Genomic DNA, 24,788 nt, shown 5'->3' with positions numbered 1-24,788 from the left:
CATAACGGCTCCAAACGCTCGGGGGCAGCTCCTCACAGTCAGGGCAAACCAGATGTCTGATAGAAACAAAGCAAAAAGAGCGCCTCCATAGTGTAAAACTGATGTAATAAAAGGTGAAAATAGAGCTGCAAATGTACTTCCAAACGGCTGACCAAAACAAGCATTGAGATCTCGAGATTATCAAGATGGACAAACGGAAAGGATGTGGAACATCGGAAGTGCTAACGCTGAGCCAAAGCCATCCGTACACTGGTCTTCCTCCGGTTGACGCGTTTCAGAGGTTGAACCCCTTTCCTCAGGTTCTGACGAGAGAGAGGAGAGACAGCCAGGAGAGACAGCCATGAGAGAGAGCGAGGAGAGACAGCCAGGAGAGAGAGGGAGGAGAGACCGACAGGGGAGAGAGCGAGGAGAGACAGCCAGGAGAGAGGGAGGAGAGACAGCCAGGAGAGACAGCCAGGAGAGAGAGAGCAGAGACAGCCTGGAGAGAGAGAGAGAGAGCAGAGACAGCCTGGAGAGAGAGAGAGCAGAGACAGCCTGGAGAGAGCAAGGAGAGACTACAGCCATGGGAGAGAGTGAGGAGAGATAGTCAGGAGAGAGAGCGAGGAGAGACTACAGCCATGGGAGAGAGTGAGGAGAGAGAGCGAGGAGAGACAGCCAGGAGAAAGAGTGAGGTGAGACAGTCAGGTGAGAGAGAGAGCAGAGACAGCCTGGAGAGAGAGCGACGAGAGACAGCCAGGAGAGAGAGAGAGGAGAGACAGTCAGGAGAGAGAGCGAGGAGAAAGAGTGAGGTGAGACAGTCAGGAGAGAGAGAGAGAGGAGAGACCGACAGGGGAGAGAGTGAGGAGAGACAGTCAGGAGAGTGTGCCCTCTAAGACTTTGCTGCACCCTGTGTGTCAGACACCTCCTTGCTCCCCGAGTTGCAGCATCCCTCCGTGTCCTGTGCCTCCTCCATGAACTCATGTTGGAACACCAGGACCCCGTGGTTGCCCCCGTCCACCTAACATCATGACATCTTGTGTCCAGGTTTCAGCTGGCCCAAAACGCAGACACCTCACATCCCGGACTGTCCAGGATAACCATCAACAATCCAAGGGGTAGCCAAAGCAGCTGCTGTGGAACTATAAGTCCCATGAGGCATTGCAAGACTCCTGACAGTCACAGACATATCTCCCAGAGGCAGATGCATGATGGGAATCGTAGTTTCACCACAGCTGGAGGGCTGAAGTTAGCCTACACCTGGTTTACATGGAATGTTCCCACAGCCACACCTGTCTGTGAGGCAGCCATCTTGATACAAAACACTGACAACATATGAGTCGGTTTATAAATGTCCCCCTAGCGAGCTGCTGACGTGTCAGATTTGGATAAAAATGGCAGCGGGCCTCTGGGGGATTGTCACTTTAAATGCCTACTCTGCTACAATTCCGACCGACCAACTCTGCAACTCGACACTGGAGCGGGCCAGCTTGTGCCACCTCATCAACTTACTGAGGCCTAGACACACCCCGCACATTCCAAAGTGTCCGAGATATATATATATGCCAACACGCCAAGTCACATACTTCAAATACAGTACATGTGGTCACCATTCAGTGTCAGGGCGCATTCACCTCAGTGTTTCATCGGGACATGATATGCAATGTGCACCTCGTACAATTGCATCACAAGTGACACATTTTTGTGGTACTCGGCCATTGCAATGGGTAATATTCTAAATGAGACCTGCGGGGGCAGAGCAGATTTGGGCCGTATGCTGTGGAAGCAGCCATGTTGGTAATGAGGTGGTCGTTATAACATTGCTGTGGGTCTACATAATGAGGGCAATTGATCAAAACTGGAGCGGCGGACAGAATCTGGAGCAGTCGCCCATAGCAACCAATCAGCTTTTCTTTTCAGTTTGCTCAGCTAAGCTTTGAAAATGAAAGACAGAAGCCAATCGGTTGCCATGGACAGCTGCTCCAGATTCTGTCTGCCCCAGTATTAGTAAATCCCCTCCACGTCTCTTCTCTACTATTGACAGAAATCTTTAGGTCATCGGGGCCACAGGGACAAACTAGATTCGGACAGATGCAAGGTGGAAGGTGATTGGTTACTAGGGGCAACTTGCTCCAGTTTTGATAACTTCCCCTCAACGTGCGGTCCGGTGTTGGCTATTTATATCCAGCATTTTGGTTTGTTTAGTCCAGGGGTGGGCAACCCTGGCCCTCCAGCTGTTCTGGAACTACAAGTCCCATGAGGCATTCCAAGACTGACAGTTACATGCATGGTTCCCAGAGGCATGTTGGCATTTGTAGTTAAAGCACAGCTGGAGGTCCGGAGTTGACCACCCTGGTTAGAAAACCATAGACCTCGCACATGGAAAAGGAACAGTTGGCGTTACCCATGGCAACACTTAAATGCATCCTTTCTGTAGCCTGGCCTAGCAACATAAATGAGATAAAGCAGAACTTTACCCCCCCCCCCACCTCCCCCCAAAGGGGTATGCAGCATACAGAACGTAAACATAAAAATCATTTGTACAATAAAACACTTTTGAGGAACGTACATTTTTTTCCTAGTTTCCCGAAGGCACTGGTGACATAGTCCTGGCCTCCTGCGAAGGCAACATTAGCAGTGCCTTCATCAGCTAGATACTGCGCATGTGCCGAGGGCACTGGTGACATAGTCCTGGCCTCCTGTGAAGGCAACATTAGCAGTGCCTTCATCAGCTAGATACTGCGCATGTGCCGAGGGCACTGGTGACATAGTCCTGGCCTCCTGTGAAGGCAATATTAGCAGTGCCTTCATTAGCCAGATACTGCGCATGCGCCAAGGGCACTGCTGACATAGTCCTGGCCTCCTTCAAAGTCCACATTAGCAGTGCATTCATCAGCCAGATACTGCGCGTGTGCTGAGGGCACTGCTGACATAGTCCTGGCCTCCTGGGAAAGGCCGCATCACTAGTGCCTTCATCAGCCACATACTGCGCATGCACCCTGAGAGATCTACAGCGATTGTTATTGAAGGATAACAAGCCACGCCAGGTCATGAGATGTTACAGGTAACGTGTCTTAGGCTCTTGCTGTGGATGCCCTTCTGGTCGCGCCGCAACAGAAGCGCGGCACATTTGTAGCTCGTTACAGCTCGTTGGCAAACACCAGCATCCGTGCGCTGCCAGCTTGCCTCGGACCCGCCGCAGACCCATCTACAAAGTGCAGAAGAAGCAGATTGACCCCCTTCCAAACTGACAGAGGGAGCAGCTATTCTGAGAGCAAGCGGATCTGTTTGTGACACTCAATCTGCCCGACTCTACGGCCAAGGTTCATCAATTCATCAAGTGTCAATGTGCTGGACACCGCCAACCGTCCCCTGACGAGGACCAGGACACGCATGCCAGGAGCCATAATAAAGACAAACAGTTCAGTGCCCTGCACCCGATGACACCGGTCTAGTAAAAAGAATATTTGTACAACCAGAGACGCCCGTTGCGATCTAAGCGTTGCATCACGGTCAGCGGAATGGAGAGCGGGCACAGGTGCCAATGGATAGAAGAATCCGGCGTGTCCATCCGGATTGCAGCAGAGGTGACTGAAAAGGAGAACTTTCATATTAAATGCGTCCCTAGGAAAGTCCGTATAAAATGTACAATTAAAAAGGATAGAATGGGATTTAAGAGGCTTATGGAACTTCCTGCCTACCATCCGGGACCCCTGGTGGCAAAAATGACTCCTTGTTACCTCTTTATTTATATAAAAGTGGACATAAGAGTTATATGAAAGTGACATAAAAGCAAAATATTAAAAACATTTAAGCGGCACAACAAATGACAATAAAAGAGAAAAACAAATGTGAAAAAACAAAATGAGATAAACGAAAAGTTAATCCTAAATATACCCCCTTCCCAAAAACAAAAAACCCCACACCTTAAATAAACCTTATGAATGCTTTTTGTGCACTTTTGTCTATATTTTGGAGTCCCGGCCTACGCGTGGGTAGTCCATCTGCTGGAATATTGTTCTACGGGCTGATAGTAGTGACGGAGAGATGCTATTCTTAGTACATATGCGATGTTTAGCAGAGTGACTGGATCACATTCCTCCACGAATTAGCTGCGACTGCATAACTTTTCGCCCTGTTTTGTCTGTGTTTCTCATCCCCTTCGTCTTCTGTCTACTGAAAGTGCTCATTGGCATTGGGTTACTGCATGTTTTGGATGATCTTTAGACATTTGGCCACCAGTGACCACCACCAGGCCACCAGTATCCGTGAAAAGTCATGGACTCTTCCCTCTCTATGTCTTCTGATATTGCATGGATTGTCTGTGTAACCGGCTATGTGCACACTCCATTCTAAGGCCTCATTCGCACTAGAAAAGGCCGGCACGTACCGCTCCCGGGAAGGACAGGGGCTGCGTGTGATAAGTACGCAGCCCCTGTCCTTCTCTATGGGAGTACGCGGCCCGACGCACACCCGCCCCTACCAGTACTTCCCAGTATGGGTGGTCATGTGACTCATGTTGCTTCTTCTTGTGTCATAGCACTGGAGCTTGGTGATTGGTCCGGTGCTGGTACATTGGGTTCAGTCTTATGTAAGCTCTGCCCAGAGCTTACACAGGGCAACTTCTCCAGTTGGTGTACAGAGCAGCGGGGAAACCAAGGGAAGCCGAGTATAAGTATAGACCTTACGTGTGAGAGAACCCTGACATTTCTACGGAGAGCACTGGAGAGTTTATAGAAGAAGTAAACATGATCTGTTCCTCGTCAGCGGGGGGAATGCTTTGTTTTCCTCAAACAGTACAAGACGCGTCATTGCATAACTTCAGCTGAACTTCCCCAGTATGGACACGACTGACAAATGGTATAAAGGATTACATCTCAGCACCGGGCTGACGGCACAAGACTAGAGTGTTATAAGGGATTGGATCTCACCACCCAGCCTGATGATACAAGGCTGGAGTGTTATATAGGATCTCAGCACCCGGCCTGACAGTACAAGACTAGAGTGTTGTAAGGGATTGGATCTCAGCACCGGGCTGACGGAACAAGACTAGAGTGTTATAAGGGATTGGATCTCAGCACCCAGCCTGACAGTACAAGACTAGAGTGTTATAAGGGATTGGATCTCAGCACAGGGCTGACGGAACAAGACTAGAGTGTTATAATGGATTGGATCTCAGCACCCAGCCTGACAGTACAAGACTAGAGTGTTATAAGGGATTGGATCTCACCACCCAGCCTGATGATACAAGGCTGGAGTGTTATATAGGATTAGATCTCAGCACCCGGCCTGACAGTACAAGACTAGAGTGTTATAAGGGATTGGATCTCAGCACTGGGCTGATGATACAAGGCTGGAGTGTTATAATGGATTGGATCTCAGCACCTAGCCTGACAGTACGAGGCTGGAGTGTTATAAAGGATTGGATCTCAGCACCTGGTCTGACAGTACAAGACTAGAGTGTTATAAGGGATTGGATCTCAGCACCTGGCCTGACAGTACGAGGCTGGAGTGTTATAAGGGATTGGATCTCAGCACCTGGCCTGACAGTACGAGGCTGGAGTGTTATAAGGGATTGGATCTCAGCACCTGGCCTGACAGTACGAGGCTGGAGTGTTATAATGGATTGGATCTCAGCACCTGGCCTGACAGTATGAGGCTGGAGTGTTATAAGGGATTGGCACCCGGCCTGACAGTACAAGGTTGGAGTGTTATAATGGCTTGGATCTCAGTACCCGGCCTGACAATACGAAGCTGGAGTGTTATAAAGCATTGGATCTCAGCACCTAGCCTGATAATACAAGGCTGGAGTATTATAAAGTATTGGATCTCACCCATTGACTGTCATTGTCTGCAGGTATTAAATCATCTCTGACTGCTGCTGTTCAAATCTGCTCATCTGACCTTCATCCAGCCACATAAGATAACTTTAATATCACTCCCGCTCTGCGTATTGGTTGTTGATAACAAGGAACATTCCATCATGCAGGAATTGGCTCTTTTATCCTATAACCATTCTATATAACTATCAGGACCAGAGGTTTGAGAAGGTGTTTGGATATATCTGGGGATCTTAGAATAGGTCAAATAATTTCCATTGCAAAATTAACTTTCGTTCTTACCTTGACGCAGCAATCTCCGATTTCTGTCTTGCTATGGCCGCCGCTCTCTGGGCCCCTTCAATACTTCTGTCCACTTTCTGCCTGATCTTGGCACTCTTTAAGGGGATCACTCTCTTCTTCATCCCTTTGATTAAAACATTATTCCTGTATTTTCCTTCTTCCTTTGATCCATCTGGAAAGGTGGTACACCCATAGCCATGTCTCAGGTTGTCCAGCCATTCTCCTTCGTACTTCAGCCCACTGGAGCGCTCGCTGATCCCAAACCCAGACCTCTTGTCTTTCTTCCACTCGCCCATGTAGGTCTCGGTGGTGGTGGCATCAATATCTGCTTCAACTGGTGGAAATTCTTCTCCTTCCGTTCCATCACCAAAGCTCACAGTTGAGGTGGCATCACTAGCTCCGGAGCTCATCCCACCCACACTTTTCAGAAAGCTCAGCTTACTTCTCTGGGAGGAAAGTGAGGTCTTAGATTCAGATTTCCTCAGTTTACCCAGAAGAGACCCTCTCCTGAAGATGCCTTTCTTTTGAGCCTTGAGAACTTCGGGGTCCGCGTAGAGGGAGAGAGCGAAGCCTCCTCTGGTGATGGTGGAGCACACAATGTTATCAGGTGAAGGGGACGTAGCGTCGTGTTGAGCCAATGTGCCATTGCTGTGTTCACTGCGGAGGGAGGTCAATGAGGTGCGTAAGGGATTTCGGACAGTTGCTGCCATTCCATATGGAACACTCTGACGTACACCATAGCCTTCACGGATTCCATTTCCAAACTGACCCTGGTAGGTTCCTGAAGAAAAATCCAACAAGTTATTCATTTTATCTACTCTTAGTTTCATTTACACAGACAATGATCATTGGAAGGGCAAGCACTTGTTATATCTATTGGAGTTTCCTGGACAAAGATCCCCCCAACAAGCAATAGTTCTCACTCACCTTGGAGTCTAACTCATGCTGCTACAGGAGGGAATATTCCCTCAAACTTCATATTTGGAGGACCTGACCTTTAAGCTACCCATAGACAGGTTTTCTAGACAGACAGGCACAATTTCTCCTCTTGAACAAGATCATCTAATAGAGAAACCACTCTATAAATGGAGTACAAAATATTTTTGAGGGTTACCTGAGCTTGGCCCAAGACTACAGCAAGGTAACACGTAACTTGCTAAAGCAACATGATAATACAAAGACGCAAACAGATTTCCAGTTGCAGGATGCTTAAACAAGACCTATTAGAGATGTCTCTGATTGAGTCTGTGATTGAGCATTGTGCAGCTGCAATTAATAAGACTTACCAGATTATCACAGGATAGGTGTCTTAATTACTTAATTGCCACAGATCTAGAATCCCAATGAGAGAGCCAGTATAGTAAGGTCCTAGGAACAGATTTGCAAACCACCCTCTACTTTGTAAGCAGTCTGGTGTAGAATGAGAGCAGCTGTGGCTTCATTCAGCAGAAGTCCATCCAGATTTGCGGAAAATCCAGATTTTTTTTACCTAAGGGATCCAGTCCAGAGAAAGACTTAGTTGTTTCTGCCATTAACCCTCCATTAGCCCAAAGTGTAACTTTGACTGCAACATGTAAACATCCAAATCCAAAATGTAAAAGACAAACTGTAACCAATTTGAAACACTAAGATGTCCTTCTACATGTGGTACCAAAAACACCTACACTATATGGCCAACAGTTTGTGGACACCTGACCTGATCTATATTTCAAAAGCATGTGCACATACCTCCCAACTATTGAGGTCAGGAATTTCCAGTGAAGGGTACTGCAAATTCTACAGCATACATAGACATTTTATACAATTATGAACTTCCAACCTTGTGGTAAGAGTTTGGTGAAGGCCCCTTTCTGTTCCAGTATGGCTGTGCCCCTGTGCACAATGCCAGCTCCATAAAGACATGATCGGATGAGTTTAGCGTGAAGGAACTTGAGTGGCCTACACAGAGCCCTGACCTCAACCCTACTGAACACCTTTGTGATAAATTGGATTACGAGCTAGGTCTTCATCACCTGACTTCACAAATATTTGTTTGGATGAACACCCAGAGACTCACTCCAATCTTGTGGAAAGCCTTCCCAGAAGAGTGGTTGGGGAAGCTTCATACTGATGCCCTTGGTTTTGGAATGGAGTCTCCAATGAGCTCATATAGGAGTGATGGCCAAGTGCCCAAAAAGTTTTGGCCATATAGTGTGCCTTCATCACACAGATGGATTTGCATGGTGTATTACCCAAATTGGAATGGAATTGGCCTCTTTGCCTTCGACACACATTCAGGTTTTTCTAATGCACAGTCCCATGCTGCCCGCTACACCACTACGGGACACAGTAGTGATATAGGCGGGGTCAGCGGAAGGAACTAAAGTGCATGGTGGATAAATGACAAGGACAGTCAGATTAACATGTGTGGCCATAGTACAGATCTTGCCTTGCTGGCAAAAGTCAACCAACAGCACCCGGTTCCCCAGAAGTAGATACAGCATCACGGTCTCTGCAGGTGCCATAAACGTGCATAATCGTGTAATCCAAGCATCCTTGTTCATCTGTGATGGGGAATATTTATTGCAAACTGATTCACGGACAGAGACCGCTGCAAATGGTTCACTCTGTATTTGTTGATAATAATCCTGAAAAGAGAAGTCAATATGAGCTGTGAAGTGTTGTCCTCCCGCTTCCACTTCCAAAGCTTAAGTAACACACTGATTGGTAGCAGCCCACCATTAACAACACTCAGCGTGAGGGTGCACAATGCGCTGGCGGTCAGCTTTCTTACCCTTTCAGGGCGGCCGCAGCCTCTAGTATTGAAGACGGGCCAATTAGTACCAGGAGAACAATGCCACCTTCATTCTCTGCCCAGCACTATGCAGGCGGCCTTTTCTTCTAAATAACACACTCCTTATTCTGGACATTGTGCCGCACACTGTGAGGACTCTTCTATAGGCACACAAGGACTGTTGTTCCAAAGCTAGCTGAGGTCATAAGTCCATCTGAAAGCAGCCTCAGCCAGGGTCATGCCTGACCAGAATGCCACATAAGAGAGTATTTTTAGCCTATCGGCAGATGTGAATGTGCCCAGCATAAAGCTGAACACGCCAATTGATGCAGATGTTTATTAAAGTTTGCAGCTAGTGTAAGTATCTAAATCTTCCTTCTGTCACAGTAGTAGCCAGGGAGAGGGAAGGGCACCACTGGAAGCTAATCAGTCTCTGCTGCTGTGTTGTTGACAGGAAACATACTGACAGGAGGAGAGAGCAGACTGATGACCTTATCAGTGCTCTGATTTTTTTTATTGGCCAACCAACAGGCTTTGGGGTGGGTTTCTTGATAAAGGTGCTGCAGTGTAGGTTGATGTGCCATAACTGCAAGGATATCTGAACAGATGCACCTACCCTCTAGTATTTAAAATGGTTCCCGTATATGTACAGTATATACAGTATATGGATTTAATCTTGTAAAGTGAATAATATCATAATATGTTTTAAAACCCTTGTCTTTATTTTGCTTCTGCCTACTAGGGTTTACCATATTTGCTTCTTGCAAGTTGGTCCTTCTTAGATACAACCCATCCCTTCAATTATAATATACAGGTTGTATGGCTCCCATAAGTGCAGATAAGTCACATCAATTGGATTAGCTTCATCAACTGTATCAACACAATAAGGGCAAGACCTGCAACCCATGGCAGAAGAGGCAACATTGGGTGCATTGGCAGGAAAGGGGAGGGGGGGGGCACAATAAGGGCAGGACCTGCAACCTATGCTGTGACAGAAGAGGGCACATTGGGTGCATTGGCAGGAAAGGGGAGGGGGGGGGCACAATAAGGGCAGGACCTGCAACCTATGCTGTGACAGAAGAGGGCACATTGGGGGCATTGGCAGGAAAGGGGGGGGGGGGGACACTATTGCATTGGCAGGAAAGGGGAGGGGGGGGGCACAATAAGGGCAGGACCTGCAACCTATGCTGTGACAGAAGAGGGCACATTGGGTGCATTGGCAGGAAAGGGGAGGGGGGGCACAATAAGGGCAGGACCTGCAACCTATGCTGTGACAGAAGAGGCCACATTGGGTGCATTGGGAGGAAAGGGATTGGGGGGCACAATAAGGGCAGGACCTGCAACCTATGCTGTGACAGAAGAGGCCACATTGGGTGCATTGGGAGGAAAGGGGAGGGGGGGCACAATAAGGGCAGTACCTGCAACCTATGCCATGGCAGAAGAGGCAACATTGGGTGCATTGGCAGGAAAGGGGAGGGGGGGCACAATAAGGGCAGGACCAGCAACCTATGCTGTGACAGAAGAGGGCACATTGGGTGCATTGGGAGGAAAGGGATTGGGGGGCACAATAAGGGCAGGACCTGCAACCTATGCCATGGCAGAAGAGGCAACATTGGGTGCATTGGCAGGAAAGGGGAGGGGGGGCACAATAAGGGCAGGACCAGCAACCTATGCTGTGACAGAAGAGGACACATTGGGTGCATTGGCAGGAAAGGGGACGGGTGGCAACCTATGCTGTTGAAGTGGTTGACAGCTCATTGAGGGGAAGATGGGCTGTATGTAGTTTGGCCTTTTCACATTGGGTGCTAAAGGACCTTATCCCAGCGCTGGATGTCAATAATGAAACCAATTCCCCAACTCTACAGTTTACTGCTCCTCCTTTCCCAATGCAAAGGGAGCCCACTTGATAGACTTGTGTTGATAAGCACACACAGACTAGATGACTTCCCTCTCAGCAGTCATTCAGAAGGTACACCGTGCTGATTGCACTGCCTGACCTACAGACAGCCACTAGAGGGAGAACTTGTACATGGCTATATGAAGTATGATAGTAAAAATATGGTACAGTGGATCCTATCAAGGAAGTATCATACAGTTCTATAAGGACAGTCATGTCACAAGGGGCAGGGGACCCCAACATATAATCCCTACAAAATCAGGGTCCCCAGCACTGAGGGGTGTGGAGCTCTGCAAGAGAACTAATTCACTGAATGCTAAGTGGATAGTGAATATCTCGCCTCCGCTACACTGCTAGTAGAAATTCTGTGATTGGCTCATTACTAATAATGCTCTTTGTATCTGTGACCATCATAATGTCTCCAGCACATGCAGGAGCAGGACAGGGAGCGTTCCCATTGCACTGTGGGCTGTGATCAGACCTGTTGAACTGTATACTGTCACTCACATTTGTTCACAAAAATACAAGCAGTGCTGCTGGGTGAATGATGAGCTGCAGCCCCCATTCCACATCTCAGTACCAGCTTGTCAGTATCATACTTGATACTCCAGACGGCTCATTTTCCACCCCCAGAGCTGGAACAGCGAGCGCTGGGAATGATATGCCACTGGAAACCCGGAGCAGAACGCTGACAGGGCGTGTTTTGCGTCAGTTGATCTCCTGAATAGACTGCGCAGTGTGATCTGATACTTGGGATGATGGATTTGTAAAGCTCAGGGGAAATGTGTCCTATTTATGAGAGGGACGGATATTACAAAAATGGGCTCTTTATCTCATCATGTCTCTGTAATGTGACAGAAAGGGGTCTGCCAGTTCTGAAAATGCCTGAGGTTGCCTGGCTGTCACTCTGGCTTCAGTATGTTGGGTGCACGACCTGGCAGAAACATGCGGATTAAGACTTCTGAGATCACTCTCACTTTTCCCATCTGCATGATTGTTTCAGGTCAGTGGCAGCGTTAAAAGCCTGCATCCCAGTTTCTTTTATTGTACTGTACAGTGTATAATGCAGTACAGGCGTCCCCCTGTCTCTGTTATTGTACTGTACAGTGGATAATGCAGTACAGGCAGCCCCTGCATCCCCCTGTCTCTTGTATTGTACTGTACAGTGGATAATGCAGTACAGGCAGCCCCTGCATCCCCCTGTCTCTTGTATTGTACTGTACAGTGGATAATGCAGTACAGGCAGCCCCTGCATCCCCCTGTCTCTTGTATTGTACTGTACAGTGGATAATGCAGTACAGGCAGCCCCTGCATCCCCCTGTCTCTTGTATTGTACTGTACAGTGGATAATGCAGTACAGGCAGCCCCTGCATCCCCCTGTCTCTTGTATTGTACTGTACAGTGGATAATGCAGTACAGGCAGCCCCTGCATCCCCCTGTCTCTTGTATTGTACTGTACAGTGGATAATGCAGTACAGGCAGCCCCTGCATCCCCCTGTCTCTTGTATTGTACTGTACAGTGGATAATGCAGTACAGGCAGCCCCTGCATCCCCCTGTCTCTTGTATTGTACTGTACAGTGGATAATGCAGTACAGGCAGCCCCTGCATCCCCCTGTCTCTTGTATTGTACTGTACAGTGGATAATGCAGTACAGGCAGCCCCTGCATCCCCCTGTCTCTTGTATTGTACTGTACAGTGGATAATGCAGTACAGGCAGCCCCTGCATCCCCCTGTCTCTTGTATTGTACTGTACAGTGGATAATGCAGTACAGGCAGCCCCTGCATCCCCCTGTCTCTTGTATTGTACTGTACAGTGGATAATGCAGTACAGGCAGCCCCTGCATCCCCCTGTCTCTTGTATTGTACTGTACAGTGGATAATGCAGTACAGGCAGCCCCTGCATCCCCCTGTCTCTTGTATTGTACTGTACAGTGGATAATGCAGTACAGGCAGCCCCTGCATCCCCCTGTCTCTTGTATTGTACTGTACAGTGGATAATGCAGTACAGGCAGCCCCTGCATCCCCCTGTCTCTTGTATTGTACTGTACAGTGGATAATGCAGTACAGGCAGCCCCTGCATCCCCCTGTCTCTTGTATTGTACTGTACAGTGGATAATGCAGTACAGGCAGCCCCTGCATCCCCCTGTCTCTTGTATTGTACTGTACAGTGGATAATGCAGTACAGGCAGCCCCTGCATCCCCCTGTCTCTTGTATTGTACTGTACAGTGGATAATGCAGTACAGGCAGCCCCTGCATCCCCCTGTCTCTTGTATTGTACTGTACAGTGGATAATGCAGTACAGGCAGCCCCTGCATCCCCCTGTCTCTTGTATTGTACTGTACAGTGGATAATGCAGTACAGGCAGCCCCTGCATCCCCCTGTCTCTTGTATTGTACTGTACAGTGGATAATGCAGTACAGGCAGCCCCTGCATCCCCCTGTCTCTTGTATTGTACTGTACAGTGGATAATGCAGTACAGGCAGCCCCTGCATCCCCCTGTCTCTTGTATTGTACTGTACAGTGGATAATGCAGTACAGGCAGCCCCTGCATCCCCCTGTCTCTTGTATTGTACTGTACAGTGGATAATGCAGTACAGGCAGCCCCTGCATCCCCCTGTCTCTTGTATTGTACTGTACAGTGGATAATGCAGTACAGGCAGCCCCTGCATCCCCCTGTCTCTTGTATTGTACTGTACAGTGGATAATGCAGTACAGGCAGCCCCTGCATCCCCCTGTCTCTTGTATTGTACTGTACAGTGGATAATGCAGTACAGGCAGCCCCTGCATCCCCCTGTCTCTTGTATTGTACTGTACAGTGGATAATGCAGTACAGGCAGCCCCTGCATCCCCCTGTCTCTTGTATTGTACTGTACAGTGGATAATGCAGTACAGGCAGCCCCTGCATCCCCCTGTCTCTTGTATTGTACTGTACAGTGGATAATGCAGTACAGGCAGCCCCTGCATCCCCCTGTCTCTTGTATTGTACTGTACAGTGGATAATGCAGTACAGGCAGCCCCTGCATCCCCCTGTCTCTTGTATTGTACTGTACAGTGGATAATGCAGTACAGGCAGCCCCTGCATCCCCCTGTCTCTTGTATTGTACTGTACAGTGGATAATGCAGTACAGGCAGCCCCTGCATCCCCCTGTCTCTTGTATTGTACTGTACAGTGGATAATGCAGTACAGGCAGCCCCTGCATCCCCCTGTCTCTTGTATTGTACTGTACAGTGGATAATGCAGTACAGGCAGCCCCTGCATCCCCCTGTCTCTTGTATTGTACTGTACAGTGGATAATGCAGTACAGGCAGCCCCTGCATCCCCCTGTCTCTTGTATTGTACTGTACAGTGGATAATGCAGTACAGGCAGCCCCTGCATCCCCCTGTCTCTTGTATTGTACTGTACAGTGGATAATGCAGTACAGGCAGCCCCTGCATCCCCCTGTCTCTTGTATTGTACTGTACAGTGGATAATGCAGTACAGGCAGCCCCTGCATCCCCCTGTCTCTTGTATTGTACTGTACAGTGGATAATGCAGTACAGGCAGCCCCTGCATCCCCCTGTCTCTTGTATTGTACTGTACAGTGGATAATGCAGTACAGGCAGCCCCTGCATCCCCCTGTCTCTTGTATTGTACTGTACAGTGGATAATGCAGTACAGGCAGCCCCTGCATCCCCCTGTCTCTTGTATTGTACTGTACAGTGGATAATGCAGTACAGGCAGCCCCTGCATCCCCCTGTCTCTTGTATTGTACTGTACAGTGGATAATGCAGTACAGGCAGCCCCTGCATCCCCCTGTCTCTTGTATTGTACTGTACAGTGGATAATGCAGTACAGGCAGCCCCTGCATCCCCCTGTCTCTTGTATTGTACTGTACAGTGGATAATGCAGTACAGGCAGCCCCTGCATCCCCCTGTCTCTTGTATTGTACTGTACAGTGGATAATGCAGTACAGGCAGCCCCTGCATCCCCCTGTCTCTTGTATTGTACTGTACAGTGGATAATGCAGTACAGGCAGCCCCTGCATCCCCCTGTCTCTTGTATTGTACTGTACAGTGGATAATGCAGTACAGGCAGCCCCTGCATCCCCCTGTCTCTTGTATTGTACTGTACAGTGGATAATGCAGTACAGGCAGCCCCTGCATCCCCCTGTCTCTTGTATTGTACTGTACAGTGGATAATGCAGTACAGGCAGCCCCTGCATCCCCCTGTCTCTTGTATTGTACTGTACAGTGGATAATGCAGTACAGGCAGCCCCTGCATCCCCCTGTCTCTTGTATTGTACTGTACAGTGGATAATGCAGTACAGGCAGCCCCTGCATCCCCCTGTCTCTTGTATTGTACTGTACAGTGGATAATGCAGTACAGGCAGCCCCTGCATCCCCCTGTCTCTTGTATTGTACTGTACAGTGGATAATGCAGTACAGGCAGCCCCTGCATCCCCCTGTCTCTTGTATTGTACTGTACAGTGGATAATGCAGTACAGGCAGCCCCTGCATCCCCCTGTCTCTTGTATTGTACTGTACAGTGGATAATGCAGTACAGGCAGCCCCTGCATCCCCCTGTCTCTTGTATTGTACTGTACAGTGGATAATGCAGTACAGGCAGCCCCTGCATCCCCCTGTCTCTTGTATTGTACTGTACAGTGGATAATGCAGTACAGGCAGCCCCTGCATCCCCCTGTCTCTTGTATTGTACTGTACAGTGGATAATGCAGTACAGGCAGCCCCTGCATCCCCCTGTCTCTTGTATTGTACTGTACAGTGGATAATGCAGTACAGGCAGCCCCTGCATCCCCCTGTCTCTTGTATTGTACTGTACAGTGGATAATGCAGTACAGGCAGCCCCTGCATCCCCCTGTCTCTTGTATTGTACTGTACAGTGGATAATGCAGTACAGGCAGCCCCTGCATCCCCCTGTCTCTTGTATTGTACTGTACAGTGTATAATGCAGTACAGGCATCCCCTGCGCCCCCGTCTCTGTTATTGTACTGTACAGTGTATAATGCAGTACAGACATCCCCTGCGTCCCCCAGGCTCTGTTATTGTACTGTACAGTGTATAATGCAGTACAGGCATCCCCTGCGTCCCCCAGGCTCTGTTATTGTACTGTACAGTGTATAATGCAGTACAGGCATCCCCTGCGTCCCCCAGGCTCTGTTATTGTACTGTACAGTGTATAATGCAGTACAGGCATCCCCTGCGTCCCCCAGGCTCTGTTATTGTACTGTACAGTGTATAATGCAGTACAGGCATCCCCTGCGTCCCCCTGTCTCTGTTATTGTACGGTACACTGTATAATGCAGTACAGACATCCCCTGCGTCCCCCTGTCTATGTTATTGTACTGTACAGTGTATAATGTAATACAGACATCCCCTGCGTCCCTGTCTCTGTTATTGTACGGTACACTGTATAATGCAGTACAGGCATCCCCGGCATCCTCGTCTCTGGTATTGTACTGTATAATGCAGTACAGCCATCCCCTGCGTCCCCGTCTCTTTTGTGTATTGTAGTGTACAATGCAGTACAGGCATCCTCTCATACTGCTGTCCCACTTTTTGTACTATACAGTATACAATGCAATACAGGAATTCTTCTGCATTCCATTGTCTTCTTTATTGTACAGTACAGAGTACAATACAGTACAGGCATCCCCCGCATCCTTTATTGTACAGTACAGTGTGCAATTCAATACAGCCATCCCCTGCATCCCACTGGCTTCTTTATTGTACAGTACTGAATATAATGCAGTTCAGGTATACCCTGCATTCCATTGTCTTCTTTATTGTACAGTGTAGAGTACAATGTGGTACAGGCATTCCCCACCTCATTTATTTTACTGTACACTATACAGTGTACCCCTGTCTCCTTTATTGTATATTACACTATACAGTGTAGTACAGGCATCCCCCTGTCTCCTTTATTGTATATTACAGTATACAGTGTAGTACAGGCATCCCCGTCTCCTGTATTGTATATTACAGTATACAGTGAGTACAGGCATCTCCCCGTCTCCTTTATTGTATATTACAGTATACAGTGAGTACAGGAATACCCCTGTCTCCTTTATTGTATATTACAGTATACAGTAAGTACAGGCATCCCCTGCATCCTACTGCCTTCTTTCTTGTAGAATAATGTATATAATGCAGTACAGGCATCCCCTGCATCCCACTGCCTTCTTTCTTGTAGAATAATGTATATAATGCAGTACAGGCATCCCCTGCATCCCACTGCCTTCTTTCTTGTAGAATAATGTATATAATGCAGTACAGGCATCCCCTGCATCCCACTGCCTTCTTTCTTGTAGAATAATGTATATAATGCAGTACAGGCATCCCCTGCATTGGTAAAGTGATTTAGAGAGCACTGAAGTCACTTAATTTACCATGATGGCCAGTGAACAGAGATCTTCATAATGTGATCAGCTCAGCTATGGCGGCCCACATATATCATTCATGACAGGTTTCCTTTAATGAAAAGGCATCATCTGGTTGACCTCACACTTATAGGAAGTGTACAGTAGCAGGTCCTCAGACAGGTACTCACCATCCAATACAAGCAATGGGCACTGAGAGCCTCATCATCTTATAAGTCACTTCTATCCGAGTGTCTGCAGGGCAATAAAACATATGTGCACGGGTCCTTGAATCCCTGTGACTCCTGTGCCCTGATTGGTTAAAACTGGAGCACAAGGGAAGTTGTGTCTCATAACAACCAATCAGAGTTAACCATTGATTTAATGGAAGGATCTGGTTTCTCTGGAAACATTTCTGGGGTTTTTTTCCACTGTGTTATTCTGTAAATTTGGTTCTTGGGATTGTAGACACGAATCCCTCTAGTCCCAGTGGTGTCATCTACATATTGTAAGCCCGTCAGTGGTGACTCATCTAATTCATGTGGGAATAATGTAGACAGCTGTACGGTGAATCCCGCCCCATGGAACTATGGAAGGGGTCCGCTGCTCTGACACATTCTGACAGCTAGAAAACATTTAAAGAAGTAGAGTCAATTTGTCCGGTTACATAAAGATGACAAATTATTTTGGATCTTAGGAGATTGGCGAAATGGTCAATTTTTTCAGAAACGGGGGGTCAAAATTATATATATATAGATATATATATATTTAGAGATCTAAACAGCTCTGCTATTACAAACTGGGGGAAAGTATTTGCTCTGGAATTCTCCTTTAAATATCTATGCCAAGTCTATGGAAAATGTGATGTTTTCATGCAGGACTGAAGATTCACCAGCACTGTTCACAGTTTGTATTATCTGTCTCTTGTTTCAGAAGAAATGTTGTCACTGAACGCTAATCTAAACTAACATTCCATAGATATCTGTACACGCTGTGCACACTGTATGGCAACAAGTAAAATGTCGACACTTCCCATCGGGTACAAAGCATTCTGCATTGTACAGGTAAGGGAATAAGGAATGTAACGAATGCTATATGGGAAATGCATTAGGCTGGCTTCACAGTTGTGGTGTGAAGTCACATACAGGCTCTAATACAGGCTCAGGTGATCTGAACATACTGTACATGCTTAGCAGATGCAGTCAGGCTGTGTCTGCACATCTAAACATCCTCTAAGGTCTATGGCCACCTCAAGTCAATGACTCAAATGTGACATTAATGTGAACCGGATCTCTGCTACTTTGTTAATGCTTTAGTTCCTGTTTTAGGCTATCCGTATGATGGACAGGTTCATGGACTAAAGTAAGGCACAGAAGGGGTGAAACCCTGAGTGACTTTACAAAGTCACTATTTTCATATTAAAGCTGTTGGGCTTTGGGACTCCAGGGTGTCTTTAGGAGGTACGTGACCATACAGGCAGCGACTTTTCCTGTTTGTGATGACTGATCATCATTTCTAGCTGGGGCTCCTATAAACTGTACCTTAAAATAGTCTTGTAATAAGTTTATACATTTTTGGCCTTTTACTGTTCTAGCAGTGCCATTACACAAGTCAATCATCCACCATTACCATTGTCCCAATCCTACCTCCTCACCTCAGCAAACTCCAATAAATAACTTGGCTGTATGCACGCTCATATATAACTCTACCCATAATATCTCAGCACCATCATACTCTCCATCAACAAGGTCCTCTTTCACACTCACTGTTAGACCACTTCTCACATAGAGATAGGCACCACCACCTTACTGTTTTACCCTGTCTCTTCGAAAGAGAGCAAAGCCAGGAATAATAGCAGGCCAGCCATGTGAACTAAGCCAAAATTTAGCAATACCAATTATATCATAGTGCTCTTTATGCATCCAAGCTTCCAACTCTCCCATTTTGCTTGGAAAACTTCTGGCATTGCCGAACAAATACTTAAAACCATTGCTGCATTTTGCACTTGTTTTTACCATATATTTTCTTAGTACAAATAGTATTGTAATCACCAATGTTTGTAACATGGGAATCTTCCTGCCATACCCTCCATTAGTGTCTGATGCCTGTCTAACTTATCTACCCCATTTTATTCTAACTCTCCTTCCCCTTCAATCCTAGCTTAAATATTCCTCCAAACTTCTCATAAACCTCCCCCCTAACATATCAGACCCTCTTCAATTTAGGTGTAAACCATCTTTAGCATATAGGTAGAACCCCCAATAAAAAGTCAGCCCAGTGCTCCAGAAATCAAAATCCTTCTCTCTTACACCAGGTCTTTAGCCATCCATTTAACTCTATAAGTTCCCGCTGTCTTTCCTGCGTTGCACATAGCACAGGAAACATCCCAGAGAAGATAACCTTAGAGACCCTTCCTCCCAACTTGCTTGCCATTTCTCTTGATTTTTAAAGGTTCCCCATCTTCCATGTAATCAGCCATTGGTCCCAACATGGACAAAGAGAGCTGGGTCATGTCAAATCCCTCTCTGTAATTTGTCTACCTGATACACCGCATGCTAAACCCTAGCGCCAGGGAGACATCAAACCATTCGACTGAGGCGCTCCTGGGGAAAAATTATTCCATCAGGCCTCTTTATTATAGAATTTTCTATTACAACCAACTGTCTAGGCCTTCCTGCATTACTCTCACCGCCCCTACCAGATAGGCTGCTCTCCCAGTTGTTAGCGATAGCAGTGACATCTAGTGCTGCCAGCTGCACATCTTAACCCAGCTCTGGGTTTGCCACCCACCCATCTTAACCCAACTTAGCAACATAGTCTCAAACACAGGACTGGCCATCCTTTTCTGTTAATCCATACCACTCCTTTTTACTACAGTAACCCAGATTCCTACCATCCTCACTCATCCCTCCACCTTCTCCATCAAACTAATTAACCGCTAGCTCAATGAGCAGAAAACTCCTCTCAAGATTGTCAGGTCTCTTCAATGATGCTCCTCAAGTTCTCCAATGTGAGCTTCCAGGAGTGCATCCTGCTCACATCTGTCACCTAGGTATCCTGGAGCTGCTGCTCCATTTGTGTGCGCACCGAGCAACTCATCAACCTTGCTAACACACATTAACCCAGTTACAATATTTATATTGCTTACAGGAAGTTTAAGAAGTTGCTTACAGGTTGACAATGTTTTAGTTAGTTGAAGCCACTTTGTCCACAAGCCTTAATGTGAGTTGTGTAGTTGCTTATATGAAACCTGATGATTAATAGACACCTGCCAACCCCGTGTTTCAAATGTTTTAAGTGTTTTAACTACTGACAGATGTTGCTTATGTGTTTAGATGACGCAATGAGATCTTGAGTCCCGAAAAGAAACAGAGGAAACACCAAACTTCAATCAGCAAACGTATCTCAAAAAGAAGCACAACTCCTATGTTTTAATTCAAACCCCTTTGTCCACAAGCCTCTGTGGGCAATGAATGATCGCTAGCCCTGGAGATTTATCAGTATCACTTTTAGCCACATGATTAAAATCATGTGTAGTGCTATAATTAGAGTCTAATGATCATTAGGGATTCATAGCCGAGAGCTGAATCCAAGAAATTATGCTACCAGATTCCCTGCGAGTTAACAGAAGCCATTGAGTGACTGAGGTCACCTGTGCCCAGCCAGTGCTATAATGACCCCTAATGGCGACCCATGTGTAATTCCAAAACCATCATCACAAGAGAAACCGTGGGCAGCCAGAAAATGTACAAATCAGAATATCTCTAAAATGTCCTGTTCAATAAGCATTGGCGAGTGCTGTGTATGTGAAACAGATCTATAGAGTTAGATGCTAACGAGAGCCAACTTACAAGTGCAATTTGTTTTTGTAAAGCTTGCTAACGAATAGTAAATTAAACAAACTAGCTAACCTTCTCCATTACAAGCAAAGGCAGACCTGGTAAATGTTTAGAAATGATTTCACCCAATAGGAACTGAATATCTGCTCTGAGATCTTTTTTTCCCTTGGAAGTTCACCTTCTACAGTATGTGGTGGTGTGTAGGTCAGGTGCAGTTTGCATAGAACATTTATATAATCTTATATCAATATTCGTATTATGTTATAAACTGTGTAACATTATTTGTAAAAAGTCAATGGATTTGGGGCCAGATCCAACTTGCCGTATCTTGGTTTACTTTGCTATGTAAAACAAACCAGGACACCAAATCCAGCAGGCGTTATAAATTCATTGGTTTCAGTCTCCTTAAGCACGAGCAAGAGAAGTATACTTTGATCCACCTCTTATGTGTACCCAGCCTTAAATTTAATATCATTTTGTTTTATTTTACTGCTTACCCTAAAACTTGATTCTCCTAGCTCAGGGTTGTCTGGACCATGGCTAGTGGGTCAATGTCCGTGACAGTACCATCAGACTGTTGAAGACCTTTTTAAATATTTGACCCATTGATATACAAATGCCGCCCACCACAGCCATCTATGTATACATGGTGTTATTGAATCTATAGTTTCATACCTCCATCTGCATACGTTTCAGTACCATATCCATCTTGTAGGCCACTCTGCCACGTTCCTTCATACTTTGCCCCGCTGCTCATACTCTGCCGGACTCCATACCTTCCTTTAAATCCATGAGTCCATTCGCCTTTGTACACCCAGTGTCCTTTGGTTTCCACTCCCAAGCCGTGTCTTTTCCCTTGCGACCAGTATCCTTCGTACATGTTACCACTTGGCCAGGTGTAGATGCCTACCACCTCGAACCCGTAATTCCAGGACCCCGAGTACTCTCCTTGGCCTTTCGGCCCTGTGCAGATTCCATGGCCATGGGCTTTACCACCTTCCCACCCCCCGCAGTATGCCCCTCCGTCGTCGAAGTCAAACCGACCTCCGCTCATGCTGACTTGAAATGCAAAAAAAAAAAAGCTAAAAACTTTTAAAGTACGAAAAAATAAACGGTTTCTGAATTTTCTTTAAGCCCAATTTAAAAATTTGATATTTTTTGAGGCATAAAATATGTTATCTAAAAAAAATAATTTAAATCGGATCAAAAACGTGATTGTTTTAAATAAATTACTGCGCAAGAGCGGCACTAAGATTTTAATTGGGTAAAAAAATAATTTTGTCCGGTGCGGCGAGGTTGAAGCCAGAGCCAGTTCTCACGATGCAGAGAGGGTTAATTTGATTGGATCTCTTCGGCCTGGGTCGTGCCACAGTTAGGAAAGGGTTAACTTGCTCCGCAGCCTGTCCTTGCATTATTTGGCTCTTCTCGTTCATGATATCATTTCGGTGGTCCTAGATTTTAACCCACTCCCAGCAAACGGACTCGCTCCCCCTCTCTCTCTGTGTCCGGGCGAGACAGCAGAGTAGAGTCCCAGGCACACAGCCTGTGAGTGCGGGAGATGAGTGAATGTTAAAACAGACCTAACAAGGGTATTGCATCCCAGCTGTTCCAAAAATATAGCCCAATCCCTGCTCCGCTCAATGGCTACTTCTCAGAGCAAGTACAGAGAGAGGGAAGGGGAAAAAAAAACTTCACTAGTAGAGAGGGACGGACTGATAGCAAAAGAAGGCAGACTTAAAATAGATCCTGTGGATGATGAGGGAATATTTGTTCGTGTAGTGGGGGGGCACTGCCATTTTATTGGCAAATGTTCTGCCAGGGGTAGTATAAGCAAGAGAGTAGAGAACATAATGCAGGCAATATAAGAGGCACCTAAATATGTGCTTTTTAGGTATAATGAACCCATGTTGTATAACAGTAGTCGTAATATGTTATTATTTTTGTTATTATTCTCTTATTAGCAATAATTGTATATTATTTTATAGTTATGAGTATTAATACTAATTACACATAATTATTATTTTTGTTAATAATGTTTTTTATATTATTATGATGATGATGACTATTATTATTCTTTTGTTATTAGCAATAATTGTAAATGATTATTGTTATTAGTATTATTTTGCTATTAGCAATCATTGTATATTATTATTATTAGTATTATTCTTTGATTAGCAATAATTGTATATTATTATTAGTAGTAGTAGTATCAATAATCATTACACATAATTAATAAAGTATTATTTTAGTTATTAATAATGTTTTTATATTATTGCGATTATGATGACTATTATTATTATTTAGGTTCTTGCAATGGGCATCACCGGAGTGGTAGAGGTTCTTGTAATGGGCATCACTGGAGTTGTAGAGGTTTTTGTAATGAACCTCTGGAGTCATAGAGGTTCTTGTTTTGGGGACCACTAGGGTAATAGATGTTCTTGTAATGGGCATCACTAGAGTCAGAAGTTCTTGTAATGGAGAATCACTGGCATCGCAGAGGTTCTTATAATGGGCATCACCGGAGTGGTAGAGGTTCTTGTAATGGACATGACTGGGGTCGTAGAGGTTCTTGTAATGGGAATCACTGGCATCGCAGAGGTTCTTATAATGGGCATCACCGGAGTGGTAGAGGTTCTTGTAATGGACATGACTGGAGTCGTAGAGGTTCTTGTAATGGGCATCACTGGGGTCGTAGAGGTTCTTGTAGTGGGAATCATTGGAGTTTTAAAGGTTCTTATAATGGGCATCACCAGAGTCGCAGATGTTCTTGTAATGGACATGACTGGGGTCGTAGAGGTTCCTGTAATGGACAAGACTGGGGTCATAAAGATTCTTGTAATGGGCATCACTGGGGTCGTAAAGGTTCTTGCAATGGGCATCACTGGGCTCGTCGAGGTTCTTGTGGGCCCTCTGCAGGCAAATGAAAGTTTCCATATCCAGCAATGGAATCCTCCATTCTGTTCAAAGGGCTCAAGCTGTTAGGAGGAGCAGACCGATTGTCAGACAAAAAAATGCAGTAAACTGATTGTGTTGCGTTTTCAGGCCCTCTCATTGAAATCTATAAAATGAGCTATTCTGCCCACAAAAAAAGCTCATGTACTTTTTCGCACAACTCGGCTGTGAATGGGGCACCACTGAGTATAATGGGAAATTTTAAAAAAAAAAGCGTGATAAAATGCTCAGGTGTGAATGGGGGCTTAGACAGTTGTCACCTACACAAGTGTCCTTATTGGAAGACTTCCCCTCACCTCTTGTTCTGATGACAACTTTAACATTTTGGGTTTCCTCAGTGGTCACCGGGACAGATACAGAGAGTGAATCTCCCCAGTAGGGACACATAGCACAAAAATATTGACAGAGGGCCTAACCCTTCCCCACGCTATACAAAAAAAAAATGTTTTCCCTATACATACACTTTAAATATCTCCCAAGATTATATGTGTTATCACCTGCATTATCCCCCCACCCCAGTTTCTTACCTCTGTACAAGAGATGTGTTCCATTCAATGTTTACTTCTCTTTTTTTGTTAAGGAAGACATTGCGCTGTGGTGGTCAGTACATTGTCAGTGTATTAAAGCACCTCTCTGGAGAACCAGAGGATTGTACTCTGTGGTCCTATCTGCCCCTCTGCACATTGCCCCAATCAACAGCTTGAGCACTGCTAATTGGAGCAGTGTGCAGGGAAGCGTGTTGATTTGTGAAGTGTGAGGGGGGGCTATGTTGATTGGAACAGTGTGCAAGGGGGTTTCAGACCTGAAGCAGTGTGCAGGGAGCGTGTCAGAACTCAAGCAGTGTGCAGGTGGGGGTGGCAGGCCTACAGG

The 24,788-nt window shown here is 46.2% G+C and overlaps 1 protein-coding gene across 1 annotated transcript in view; it reads right to left on the bottom strand.

The window, feature by feature from the left end:
• The window catches only part of JPH2 (junctophilin 2), a 45,573-nt gene extending 23,518 nt beyond the window's left edge, over nt 1–22,055 (bottom strand). Inside the window, exons 1-2 of the mRNA XM_018574376.1 lie at nt 21,642–22,055; nt 6,099–6,879 (exon numbers count right to left, since the gene is read on the bottom strand). Of these exons, the coding sequence (XP_018429878.1) occupies nt 6,099–6,879; nt 21,642–22,020 (1,160 nt within the window). The 5' untranslated portion in view covers nt 22,021–22,055. The remainder of the gene's footprint in view (nt 1–6,098; nt 6,880–21,641) is intronic.
• Nucleotides 22,056–24,788: the final 2,733 nt, after the last annotated feature.

The sequence above is a fragment of the Nanorana parkeri genome, unplaced genomic scaffold (genome assembly GCF_000935625.1).
Source record: "Nanorana parkeri isolate BGI_ZX_2015 unplaced genomic scaffold, ASM93562v1 scaffold50, whole genome shotgun sequence".
NCBI lineage: Eukaryota > Metazoa > Chordata > Amphibia > Anura > Dicroglossidae > Nanorana > Nanorana parkeri.
Note: the sequence above shows the minus strand (reverse complement) of the source record. Positions and strands in the feature narration are given on the sequence as shown.